The 14,195-nt window shown below is 44.5% G+C and overlaps 1 protein-coding gene across 1 annotated transcript in view; it reads left to right on the top strand.

The window, feature by feature from the left end:
• LOC137424924 (choline-phosphate cytidylyltransferase B) overlaps positions 1-13,191 on the top strand; it is a 63,259-nt gene extending 50,068 nt beyond the window's left edge. Inside the window, exons 8-9 of the mRNA XM_068112828.2 lie at positions 10,518-10,584; positions 11,686-13,191. Coding sequence (XP_067968929.2) covers positions 10,518-10,584; positions 11,686-12,030 — 412 coding nt within the window. The 3' untranslated portion in view covers positions 12,031-13,191. The remainder of the gene's footprint in view (positions 1-10,517; positions 10,585-11,685) is intronic.
• The last annotated feature ends 1,004 nt before the right edge of the window (positions 13,192-14,195 follow it).

Consider the following 14,195-nt stretch of genomic DNA (forward strand, 5'->3'; position numbering starts at 1 on the left):
TTATCCTTGATCAGCCTGCTATCCCTTGCAGGGGTCTTGAGCTTTGTTTCAGCCTGCTCAAAAATGCCTTGCCTTGGAACAGGCCACAACAGTTTCTGCACGATTACGCACTTAAAATTTACTTTTCCACTTTCCTCACTCACATTATCGCATGTCTGATCTTTATACCTACAAATCGCTTTCTACATGGCTTTTGTTACTTACTATCATTTTAAAATTAGGAGCTTGGAGTGGGTTTAAAAAAAAATAAAAAAATGTTAATGCATTATATGATGCAATTTTCCAAGATGGCCTCTCACGGACGAATTAAGTTATATAATCTAAATATGTCTTCTGATTTGAGGATCAGAACTAGTGGGTTAAATAACCTGTGTAATCTGGAGTGAAACCTGGAAATTTTAAGAAACTACTGATTCTTATAAATAGCATATTTAAGCGTATTTATTTGAGGAAGGCCATGCTTCCACCTTCTCTATATTCAGCGATTTTAAAACGCCCATTTTTTTGGATTCAATGTCGGATACCTATATAATTGGTGAGGTGGTGATCTACTCAACAAATATGGTATCAGAAGTGTTGAAACAATCAGTAAGATAGGTGAAGAAGTCATGTAACCTCTTAAATGCGCTAATCCAAATAGTACAAACACAACCTTTACATCACTTTTAAGGTAATTTTACTGCTCATCTAACATAACTCTCAATGGTGAAAGACGAATTTGTAGAGAAAAGGTTACCGCCTAACTAGCTTATCAAAATGTACACCCTAAGGCAATTCTAAAACAAGACATTCTGATCCATATACAGTACCTATATACAGTGTGTATCAAAAAAAAGGTAATCCGAATTCCAGGGGTTAATATGCAAAGGTTATTCATTTTGACAATTTACATGTGGTTTACTAATTAAGAGGAGATCCTCAGCTTTCCATTGATACCTTCCATGCATCATTGCTGTCACACATGACCGAGTACATGTTCATTGAAAATGACAAGTTCAAATCACATTTTTACAAGTTTGGCTAATTGATGCAAGTCAGGATAATTGGTGCAAAATGAACATCAGATGTGAACTTTTCTCAGGAATGATTGGCCTTTATGCACCCACACCATCATGTCCACCTCCCCTTTCAACACAAAGCTCACAGCGGCGGAGCATGCCCTGAACTGCTCGTCTCACCATAGCCGGGTCATTGCGCAAAGCATCCACTTCATGTCGAATACGGCCCTGCAATTCATCAAGATCATGGGGAGGAGCTACGAACACCTTGTTCTTTAAATGTCCCCAAAGGAAATAATCACATGGTGTGAGGTCAGGTGATCTTGGCGGCCATTCCACTGCATGGTTGAGGGCGATGACTCGGTCTCCAAAGAGTTCCCTCAGTCGATCTCGGACAGCAATAAGACGATGTGCTGGGGGCGCCGTCTTGAGCCCACCAGAGATATCTGAAGACACCACGAACCTGTCGCTCAAAGTTCTCCTCCAGCTGCGGTAAAACTTCATCATTGATCATCTGGACATACCTGTTACCATTGACATTCCTTTGAAAGAAAAATGGTCCGATCACCTGACTACTTCCACAAAGTCCCAACCAAACAGTCCACTTTTGTCGATTCATGTTGGTGTCAAAATTAAATTCCGGGTTGTGTCCTGTCAGCGCATATTCAAGAACATTATGGGTATTGACCTTGCCATCCATGGCGAAAGCAGCTTCGTTGCCGATAACGAGATACCGCAGGAAATTCACATCTGCTTCGCAACGTGCTATCAACCATCTGGCAAGCACTAGCCTCCTGGCAAAATCCCCTGGCGTAAGTTGATGCCGGATTTGAATCCGATATGGATGTTGGTGGAGGTCCAGTCTTGTGATTCGGTTGAATGTTGCCGAAGGCAATCCCGTCCCATTTCGTCTTGCGCTGGTATCCCGAGGATGCTCCAAAACTTGCTGCCTTACTGCTGCAAAGTTCATTTACGATCGCCCAGTGCGCCTCCTACCAGAATTCCCCTTGTTGCGGTTGAGGCTAGTGCCATGCTCTTGGTATTTTCTAATATTCACCCAGATGGTTTTGGCTGCTGGAGGCTCCCGTTCTGGGAAATGTTCCCTGAACGCATCACGAGTTCGCTGCAAACTTCCAGTTTGGTGAAAGGTTGTAACCATGAAGGTCCGCTGTTTAGTCGTAAGTTGAACCATCTTTTCAATGACTCAGACTGTCTCTAAATCCATACACTGTAGGCCCATCTTAAATACCCATCTTAAACAAAGGATGATGCAACCGACGATTACCAGACCAGCTTAACAATTTTACATAATCAACTTGGCAGTCGACAAGTAATGCGTCCATTTAAAACTGTCTTGCACCGATAAGCAAAACTTGTAAAAATGCGATTTGAACTTGTCATTTTCAATGAACATGTACTCGGTCATGTGTGACAGTAATGATGCATGGAAGGCATCAATGGAAAGCTGAGGATCTCCTCATAATTGGTAAACCACATGTAAATTGTTAAACTAAATAGCCTTTGCATATTAACCCCTTGAATTCGGATTACCTTTTTTTTGATACGCTCTGTAGTTGTTTCGAAAGTCTTTTGATTGTTTGACAACAAAACAGATTTCAAATATCTTTTTCACCAGGTCAATTATATGTGGGCTGCTCTTGAGTTGGAATACCAAACCATTTATATATTCTGGCACTTGATGGAAAAACATTCAATATTGTCTACCCAAAAGCATTGCAATAATATGTTCAATTTTGTTGATATTTCCATTCAATATTTTGCAGCTTTATAGATAAAAGGTTTTATCTCAAAACGTGTGCTTAATTGTGGTAGTGCAATAGATGTACGTTGCATCCTGGGCAACGCCGGGTACCTTTTGTGGGAGGAGGGAGGAGGGAGGGGGTGTGGTTGGAAGAGGGAACAAAAGGTTAGAGGTGAGAGGAGGAGGAGGAGGGGGAAGGTTGGTGTGGGAGAAGGGAGCGAGGAGTGGTGTTAGATTGCGGAGCAAAGGGAGTGGAGAGTAAGGAGGGGTTGAGAGACGAGAGAGGAAGGAGGTGTGGGTTTGGAGGGGGGAGGGGAAGGAGTGGGAGGCAGGATGGGAAAGCCTGAGAGAAGGGACCCGGCGTTGCACCAGTACCTTTGCCTTTGCTCTCCACTCATTCCTCGCTCCCTCCTCCGTTCTCTCTCCCCTCTTCCCCTCTTGACTCTCCCCTTGTTTCCTCCTCTTTCCTCACTCTTCACTCTCCACCCATCTCTCCTCCCATCTTTTAGTATCCCTGTCAGTGAAGCGAGCTGTTAGGGGGGAGGGGGAAGGTGGTGGGAGGGGGACGTGGGAGGGGGAAGGAGGGGAAGGGTAGGGTGGGAGTCCGGAGGGGTGGGGGTGGGAGGAGAGACCCGGCGATGCCCAGAAATACCGGGTACCCTTGCTAATAAAAAAATATTGCAAGACAAAGTACACACCAGTTGCAAACAACTGTGGTGCATAATTGTATGATTGGTTATACTAGCTGCCATTATGGGTGAGACCGATTGGTATTGAGTTAATGAATCTACAGAACCATTGGTAAATAAGTGCCTGTTTGTTAAAATTAGTCTCGCCCAAAGGGGGATACGAGACTATTGCAATGTGTCCGTCTGTCTGTCTGTATGTCTGCGTCTATATATTGTTATGTCGGTAGTGTAGTGATATGTAGAGCCAGATAGATCTGAATAGGTCACGTGCTTTGCTTGTCGCGGTAAGGAATCTGACCTGTAATAAGCTGTGTGTTTAGGCGTTTTGTCGGTTAAGAGTATACCTGTGAGCATACCAGGATGTTCGAGTGATAAGTAGCGTAGGGATTAAAGAGTAAAGCCCGTGTATGTCTCACCTGGTCAGCCAAACCTTTGTCCCGTATGGCAATGCACACCTGTAGACACTTAGTTAGGATCTCCTTAGTGCAACATTAAATGACTCCCTTCCCTGACAGTGACTTCGGAAGGAACAGGCAAAGAAACCAGGCCGGGGCACCGCCGATTATGGCCGCCGCCAATTACACCTCCGACAGGCCTAACCACATCGAGTGCCACGTGCTATCACCACGCTACACGCTACGTGCTATCACCACGCTACATACTACAAGCTATCGCCACGCTACGGTCCTGTGATTGGTTGGCGTGCTGAGCGCGAACCTCCAGCCAACGAGTGTGAGAGGCGCGAAGCTGGAAGGTTCGGTGGAAGTCCCTGGTTGGTAGCGCGCCAAGGCTGACGTCACCGAAAAGGTTATTTAAGGGAGCTCAGAACGCCATTTTCTGTCTTGCAGCTTCTCTCTTCTCTTCTTCGTCCTACGCAGCACGGGTCTCTTGCGGCTCTTGCATCTCTTGCGGTTCATGCTCTTGTTTGCGCAGCTTGCCCTTTTGGACATCCGGCGCTTCGTTTTGCGCAGCCCGAGTTGAGTTGTCATAGCCCGAGTGGATTTCGCTTGCGTCTTGCACGTTTGCTTCGGGAGAGCTGACTGGGACGTGGCAGGCCGATCGTGTGTTAAGATCGACCTCGCTTGGAGCCGCTAGCCTGCGTTGGACGTGCGGTGCTTTTCCTGCTGTGGGACCTCGTGGGTGCTTTGGAATTTGGAGCAAGGCCTGGTGGCGCACGAGCGGAGCTTGGAGCCGCGTGGTGGACGATACCAAGACAAGACGAGGGACAGATAAGGCCAATCCCCATTACATTTTACACAACGTGTTCTTTTCCTTTAATTCATATTCCTGTCGTTTCTGATATCTGTGTGTGGGGATGTCCCGATTTAGGACATTTTATTACCGGCTCATGCTTTTTCCTGTCCTTGCCTTTTTACTTTAATAAACCCTTGTATTATTTTCTATTCCCTGTTATAACTGTGCCCGTGTCGAGTTAATTGCCTCTACAGGATCCGAGTGTCGCAGTTAAGCGCTCGCGCAGCCTCCATTTTCCTTCTTCCTCCCGCGCGACATATAGCCGAATCTGTATTGGTTATCGCCTCCATTAAATCCGTTTCGGTCCATCCGCGACCTTCTGATGTTAACCTGAGTCGCACGACAATATTTTCACTTTAAAAATGGTTTTCTTTGCAACTGCTTGTCTGATCGATGTGAAACTTTAAAAGATGGAGTGATTTCCAATGAAGAATATTTTATTGCTAACTCTGATGTCTTAGGTCACGTGGTTTGGCAACCATATTGGATTGAAGGGAAAAAAATTGGACACTTTCTCAAACTGCTCAACGGAAAAGAAAAATTGAAACTTGGCATATGTCATCAAGGTACTACATGTGTGGGGGAAGGTAATGAAATACCTTAGTCGCGATAGAATTGTGTAGGTTTAGCGTGCTCTGAGTGTCGTGAATAAGAAGAATCTTGATGTATCTAAGTAGGCCGAATGTCCGGATAGGATCGTCTGTGTCTCCATATGAGGGGTGGAGCTATGCTAATCAGGTAGGGTCCATAAGGATAACTTCCCCAGTGTGTGCTTGCCCTCCTGTGGTCTTTCCTCCGTCTTTATAGTCATCAAAAATCCATGCCACGAATGCTCCATCCACCCACAACACCGGCAGGGTTAGCAAACACCCCACAGCTGCTCGATAGGACTACACACCGCCCCTCCTACAACCGACGTCACGCGAACCTTCTCTATGAAGGACTGGGCTCCACCTTGGTGATGTGTGGGGTATGGGCGGGGGAGGAAACCATGCCCCGAGCTTTGTGAGTGGTTGAGGGACGATGGGGTGATTGAATCACGCTTGTTGATTGGTGATGTGACGTCGGGCAGCTCGGGCTGAAAAGGATAAGGAGGAAGATTCCGCAAAAATCGCTTTTTGTTCTGGTTCTGGTTGGGGCGGTCCTCTTGCCTGGTCGCTTGCTCTTCGTCCCTTCTTGCCTGGTCGCCGAAGGAGGACGCGATTGTGCTGTGTGTCATGCGGGGTGTGCCTAAGTGACGGTGGGAGCTCGGTGCAGCCGAACGAGAAGGACCAAGGGAGGAGCTCTTGTCTCTTTGCCTCATGTGGGCGGCTGGCTGTGGGCGAGACTTCGCGCCAATGCGTGTTTTCCCGCGCAAGGACGCAGGACCCGTGAACCACACCAAAACCTCGTTGAGACCGATGTTAAGTGGCTGCAGGACACTGAACATTTATTTTCGTTTATTTTTTTCCCCTTGTTCATGTCTGAGTGGAGGGTCCCTCATTTAGGAATTTTAGTTTACCTCACCTCTCGTTCTTGCTGGCATCGCATTTACTTCATTAAATCATTTCTTTGTTGAATTTCATTTGTCTTGTCGTCTTTGTCTGTGGGGATCGGACAACCCCCGTGTGCAGCTCGTCCCAGGTAAGGACCTCGTTATCCCTCCCCCGCGTGCACCAAAGAGATAACATCGCCATATTTTTGGGTATATGCCTTGGAGTTTAAGCTTGTTGCGGCTATTCGTCTGAGGCCAGTCTTCGTCGGTTATGGACAGGACAGTATATCTGGTGCTAATGATGACATCATTAGAAAATTGAGATTCCAGACATAATTGGTTGTATTGGAATTCTTATATGAAAAATCTGAAACTTCATACATCTGATATATGACCCGATATGAGTGAAGAATTTAATTTATGAAATTCATAACCCATGCTAAGAAACTGTGATATAATAGGGTGCATGGATGATATAGTCCAGCGGATAGGTGCAATATAGAGACTAATCGTGCACTTTTTGATAAAAGCATCAAACTTAGTACACATTCAGTAGGCCATAAGAAACAAAATTAGATATAGTGCCATCCCAGTTTTGGCCTGTGATTGCTATGGCGGCCATCTTTCAAAATGGCCACCACATCACACTAAAATACCACATAACTCAGCAACTATGAGGCCTAGGATCTTAATTCTGGTATCTTTATATGGGTTTTAGGGGTCGTAGAAATCAAAGAAGGCAATATCGAGTTTGTGTGGTCAAATTTGGAAGAGTTTTTCCATCATGAGAATCAACCATGCCCTCCGTCATTGTCGGACAGGGGAAAGCTGAGACAGGGTACCAAATCTAACATTGTTCAGTGTCTTGAGGATACAGTCATGGAAAAGGAGGACAACACTCTCGATGCCGAAGTTGTTGTGCTAGATGGACCTGCCATTGTAAATATGTTGAAGCCTGGAGCAGCAAAAACATTTCAGGAATATGCACATGATGTCTTTCTGCCATATGCAAATTCTAAGCTACAAAGAGCTCGGAGGGTTGATGTTGTCTGGGATGATTACAGGCCAGATTCATTAAAGGCACAGACCAGAGAGAAGAGAGGGAAAGGAATCCGTCGAAGGGTTGATCCAAAGACTGCAGTACCGAAAAATTGGCAAGACTTCTTGTGGCCCTCTGACAATAAGAAGGAACTGTTCTCATTCCTCAGCAGAGAAGTTGTCAACATTCAAACAGAGAAGCAAGTAATCATTACGCTGAACGAGGATGTTGTTTGTCGCCAGCCAAGAAACACGGGAGGTTTATCCCCTTTTACACATGAAGAAGCAGACAGCCGTATGATGCTTCATGTTGCTGACGCAGCTAAACAACACAACACTGTTCTCATCCGTACTGTGGACAGTGATGTAGTTGTTCTGGCAGTGTATGTATTTCAAAAGCTACAAGTGACTGGATGCTCTATGGGTGGCGATCGGCACAGGCAAGCATATGCGCGTGGTACCAGCTCATGATATCTCAGCTGCAATTGGTCTTGAGAAGTCCATTGCACTTCCAATGTTTCACGCCATTACTGGGTGCGATACGACCTCTTCCTTTGCTGGCAGAGGAAAGAAGACTGCTTGGGATACATGGAGCATGTGCCCTGAGGTTACAATGGAGTTGATGAAGCTGATGGAACAACCACAAATGTCAGATGTTGATGCTGCTATGGATGTTCTGGAGAGATTCGTCGTACTTCTTTATGACCGAACAACTTCTAAACACCATGTTGATGAGCTCAGGATCGACCTATTCACACGGAAAGGCAGAGACATGAGCAACATTCCACCGACCAAGGATGCTCTACTTCAGCACACTAGACGAGCAGTATACCAGGCTGGTCACATCTGGAGTCAGGTGCTTGAAGCAAAGGCTACGCCTCCACAACCGGACGGATGGGGATGGACTCATAGTAGTGATGGAAACTGGGATGTTCTTTGGAGCAGTCTTCCTGAAGCCAGCAGAGTTTGCAGAGAACTTATTTGATGCGGTTGTACCAAAGGCTGTCGAACAAACTGCAAATGCACAAAAGCAGCTCTGCCGTGTACAGCTTTGTGCGAATGTGAGGGTTTTTGCCATGATTAGTTCATGTGATATCTGGAATTTCACATTTGATGGTAAGCCTAACTGACTCATGGCACATTGGTATCTACAACAATAAGTAACTTGGCTTCGTATTCGTTTTGACTGTTATTTTTTATGGCACTATAAGTTTAATTTACGGTACAGGTATCTTATATTTCATCAATACAAAATAAAGCAATACAAACACCGCCAAATGTTGTGTCTCTGTAAACTGAAAAAGGGCACTTGTGTTCCAAAAGTGATACAAGACGTGATCACACATACTCATTATTGCCTTCTTTGAATTATATGACCCCCAAAACACCTATATATAGGCACCAGAATTAAGATTCTAGGCCTCTTCGTTGGTGAGTTATATGGTACTAGTGAGATACCCGTGCTACACACGGGTGGGAGGCCAGAAGCAAACAGGCAATGCAGATATGGCGAATGCTAAAGCATGAAACCAATAAATTCCACATTCCTGTAGCACCCTCAGTCGCACGTCAGACATGGACAGCAAGTTTGTGAAGAACTTTCATGAAAAACGTACCCGTTCGCAAACAAGCGGTTACGTTCACATATAGAAACATTGATCGTGGGTCCTTGGCGAATCTGCATATGGCGATCTGCGAAGTTCACGTTCAGAAAGTAGAAACTATCACGGCATGTAGTCATTCACTTGAACTCGATATCTTTTTTTTCATTCCAAACAACAACTCCAATCACAAATTAATCACAAAATAAACTTTTAACAACATTGTTAATGTTTCCTTCATTGTAAAAACGACCAAGTCAACAGTTAAAAGGATTTTGAGCCGATAGGTGTTACGGCCTTGGCAAGATCGATGGAGACAGCGATCTGTTAGCTTATACACCGCCCAAATAGCTATGCGGAATTCTCATGTAGAGATTAAACCCACGTTGTTTGAACTTTGACCGAGGTCATTATTTACTTTTAATGATGTTTATATACAAATCAAAAAGAAGATAATTGGTTTTGGGTCGTCCTTTCCGCATATCTCATGGGATTGTGAGTTGGAGAGACGACCGTGATGGTGGAGAGGGGGTTGGCATTCTCTCAAGCAGGGATTCAACCCATGTCCTTATAAAAGGTATTTGTCCGAGGTCACCGAGTCCGATCGGTGCAGCCGATCGGTGCAGCCGTTTGTGCGGCACCCGGGAAAATAACGTTATGCGGGAGTCCAAACCTGAAAATGCTGGAGGCCAAAGCTGAAATTGGAAAAACAATATTCCCTATTTTACTCCAGGAGATCCCAGGATTACCCACCCAAAATATCGTTGCGATTGCTTCAGACGTTTTTGCGGTACCAACGGACGGACAGAGACGGACTGACATTTGGTGAATTATAGTAATATTTTAGTATTAGATGGCGGCCATTTTGAAAAATGACTGCCACAGCCGGCATAGGCCAAAACTGGGATGGCACTATATCTATTTTTTCTTTTAATGGCCTACTGATATGTACTAAGTTTGATGCTTTTATCAAAAAGTGCACGATTCTTCCCCCTATCTGCTCTACTAATACAGGTATATTGGCCATAATAGTAGCATGTTCAGTTGGCGGTGGTATTTCTGTTCAGAATGAATGTGCTAGGTGAGATCATGTGCTCAACCAGTGCCGTTCTCGTCTATTTATATATTTATTTATTTGCATTATTTGTTTGTTTGTTTTCATCGGTTCGTTCTCATCGGTCGTAAAAGTATATGCTGCCACTAAATTTGATGTTCGTCTATGAGTGGCTGGTAAGTGTCCAACAACTTTTGACTCGTACAGGCCCTACATAATCTCTTGTTTTATGCCCCAGTACCCCTTGAAGAATATCAATAATTGTCTTTGGTTGCAATTTCTCCAACATTTTTTTAACTTACAATTTCAGAGAAAAACCAGCGTGAGCGTTTGTCCAATAAATAAAAAATGTGCATATTGTTTAAATCTTACACTTTTCAAAGAGCAGCAACTACGTAGTGTAGCTGCCCACCAGTCAAGGCTCAGGTCTAATGTTTTTACCACTGAATGATCTTCACCATCTGCTTATTGCATTTGGGTCTGAACATCTTATTGCAGTCACATGATTCCCTCTCCCCATTGGAAGGATATTTAACACTGAATACTCGATGCCTGCACAGTCCCAGGTGAAGACCACTCTGTGATCAAAACACCTTTGTCTGCCTTTTCCTCCCATTTCTTTCCCCCACTCTTTGTCTTTACTGCAGGTGGGAGGAGAGATCTCGTGAACTAATTGGCAGTTTTCTTCAACTCTTTGGGCCTGATGGTGCTTGGGTCAGTGAGTGGCTGTCATAATGCTGCAACATTTGTAATTGCTGATCATTGCTCTTACAGTGCTATCCATTGATGTGGCATCCTTGATGATGTCAAAATTGGAATTTTTGGCTTTTCCATTTCAAAGTCTATTCAATTAAAGTATTGCAGAGATTGTTGGATGAACAGGGGTTTAAAGATGGTCATTTTATCCAAAATGTTGAGTTGGATCTTGGAGACGGCGTGAAGCTGGAAGGTGTGAAAACATTTTGCTATCTAGGAGACATGCTGAATGGAGAAGGTGGATTAGACTCGGCAACAGTTGCTAGAGTGAGATGTGCATGGAAGAAGTTTCGGGAACTGATTGGCGTGCTGATGAGGAGGGGAGTGTCATTGAAGCTGAAGGGAAAAGTGTATGCTGCATGTGTGGGAAGTGTTGTGATTTATGGGAGCGAGACATGGGTAATGAACGTAGAGCAGCAACGAAGGCTGGAAAGGGTGGAAATGCGAATGGTTCGGTGGATTTGTGGAGTATCGTTGAGAGAGAGGAAGACAAATGATGAATTGCGAAAGATGATGGGAATAGAGCCTGTAATGGATCCTGTGAAGAGAAACAGGTTTAGATGGTTTGGTCATGTGTTGAGGAAGGATGAAAGTGACTGGTTGAGAAGAGTGATGGAAATGAATGTAGAAGGAAGTATAGGATGGGTAAGACCGAGAAAGACTTGGCTAAAGATGGTGGAAGAAGAAATGCGGGCAAGGGGGTAAACAAGGGGAGATGCGGAAAATAGGGCAAAATGGAGAAGATTGTCATGGGGCCCGCAAGGCTAACCCCTGCTCGAGCAGGGAAAATGGCCTTAACATGCCTGTTGTTGTTTATCCAGGTCTTGGTTAGAGCTGGTAACACTTTAAATTGATGCACACAGATATGTTTGTACATAGGATGCTGTGGTTATGTAAAATAATTATTGGCATTATTGGCATTTGAATTCTAAAAAGAAAGGTGTGTGCGTGCATATGCATAACCTCTGACATTTTGTCCAATTTTTTGCCTCTTGGTTGATCATTTTATGTACGTTGGGGTTTAGGTGATGCCTTGTGCCATGTATTGTATCTTTTCAGAAGCTGATGTTACAGGAGAGCTGTGATCGGATGATACAAGCTGTCTCGCCTCGTCATAGTCCTCCTGACAGTCCCCAGTTTCATTCGTCAAAACATAGTCCTCCTGACAGTCCCCAGTTTCATTTGCCAGAAGCATTACTTGAAGAATGCCCAACCTTCACAAAAGGGAGACTGGAATTTAGCTCGATGAGTTTAGAAGAGGAAGAATCAGAGAGGCAGATCCACAGACCAGAAGGAGCAGACACTTGGAAGCCTATAGCTCGCACTTCGTCGGGCAACATCGAGGGAGAAAGCGTCTTGTGGCCATCATCCTGCATCTCCCACATACAGAGCACTCTTGATTAGCAGAACACTTATTTTCGTGATCCGTAGATCTTTATTTTCAGCAATTTACTGCTCTTTTCCATTTTCACTCTGGAGTCATTTTTTTCCAAAATCTCTGAGCCATTCCGTGATATGGAGCATCTTGTCTATTCCATCTATATGATGGGTTTGTTGAAGCTGTCAGGATATCAGAGATTGTCACAGGGCCGATGGACCTACAGGTTGTATTGGCATTCCTTCCACATGTTGCCATTATTGATGGTTGAATAATTCTAACTTCTTAGTTCATGGCGGAACAATCAAAGCTGCATTGGAATTATCCAAATAAAGCATATTAATCGATTTCCTTGTCTTTCAACAAAATATCAATTTGTTGAAATCTATACATTGCAAATTACTATTATGGGCATTCGAACGTGGGGGGAGAGAATTGTACACCCAGTGCAGTAGGTTCACCTGTTACATTTGTCATAATTTTAATTCCCCTTTCCAAAGGTCATCCTCTAGTGAAGAAACATCTGGTGCATCCTTCGGCGAACACATCTACACTCGCAATTGTTTAAAATATTCCTCATACGAATTTGCCTAATGAGCTTTTAAAATGTCCTTTGTGGGAAATGCTGGATTCGAACCCAAGGTTGATGTATTAGTTGATGAAACGACCTTTAGTGACGCCTCACATTGACGCTATGCTCGTGTTTGAACTTGCACGGCAAAGACCTTTAGAATTGTTCTGCATCTCTTCGGTTTAGGTTGGTCCAGTGTTCTACCACAAAAGGAATATGCTATAATTTTAATGTTGTTTTGATAATGATAAAGAAATCCCTCGATGTGCAATTTTTACAAAGCAGGTGCCACAGACAAAATTATTTCCTGCAACATTTGGCTCTGTGGTTATTGGTGTAAGTTGTTACTTTTCTGCAGGTGGGAAAAGGTTGTTTTGAAAAAGGAAAAAGGAAAAGGTTGGAAAACCTTTTTAAGTGTTTGGGTTTGCTGCTTTGATTTTGTACCATGTAATCCTTACCATGACACAGCAGTAGCTAGAATGAGAATTGCTTGCAAACCTTTTTTGGCAAGGGCTATACTGATGCGGACGGACAAGGATTCGGTTTAAAAGAAATGTATGTGTTGGACTATTTATTTGTCATTAATAACTTCAATAAAGTGAATGATTAAAATCGACTTCGGATTATGTAGGGTATGTTGCACAATGATGTATTCGCTTGTTGAGGACTCATTTAATTGTGTATCATTACCCTGCGATCGCGAAGCGAAAATCATGGTTAGGCATTGGGTTGCGTCTGTACGTGTGGCGTGCGTGTCTGCATTAAAAAAAATAAAAAATCATCATCTCACAACTGTTGGTCTGATTGACACTAAATTGTCACCATAGGAGCGCCTCTGCCTGTAAAATTATTTTTATTCATAATTATGACATCATAGGTCACATGGTATGGACGCCATATTGGAAAAACGTTGCACCCCTATATCTCAAACCGCTCAATGGAAAAAAATAAAAATGAAACGGGCTCATTGTGAAGTACCCCCCCCATGGGGAATAACATTGTTATGTCGGTGGGGTAGCAATATGTAGTGCCAGATAGATCTGTGTCGGTCGGTATTCGTCTGTCGCAGTAAGGAATCTGACCTGTAATAAGTTCTGTGTGTTTAGGCGTTTTGTCGGTTAAGAGTATGTATGCCTGTGAACATACCAGGATGTTCGAGTGATAAGTAGAGTCGGGACTGAAGAATAACACCCCTGTGTGTCGCCCCTGATAGCCAAACCTTTGTCCCGTATGGCAATGCACACCTGTAGACACGTAGTTAGGTCCCTAGCGCAACATTAAATGATTCCCTTCCCTGACATGACTTTGGAAGACGGACAGGCAAGGGGAGGGGGGGGGGCGGGAGCGGCTCGGGGCGCCGCTGCATGGACCGCGGCCAGCTGCACCTACAAGCTATGATAACGCTACACACTACGTGCTATACCATGCCCAGGAGGGCTGTGATCGGTTGGCGCGAATGGACGCGGAAGGCGCGAAGCGGGTCGACAAAGGGCTGGAAGTTACGAGGCTCTGGTTGGGTGCCGCGCCGAGGCTGACATCACCGCCAGAGGTTATAAAAAGAGCGCGTGGAACTCTGCGCGCAGATTTCTGGCCCTAGCAGTCCCGATGCGATCTCGAGTG

This window comes from Myxine glutinosa, chromosome 4 (genome assembly GCF_964187855.1).
Source record: "Myxine glutinosa chromosome 4, kmMyxGlut1.1, whole genome shotgun sequence".
Classification (NCBI taxonomy): Eukaryota; Metazoa; Chordata; class Myxini; order Myxiniformes; family Myxinidae; genus Myxine; species Myxine glutinosa.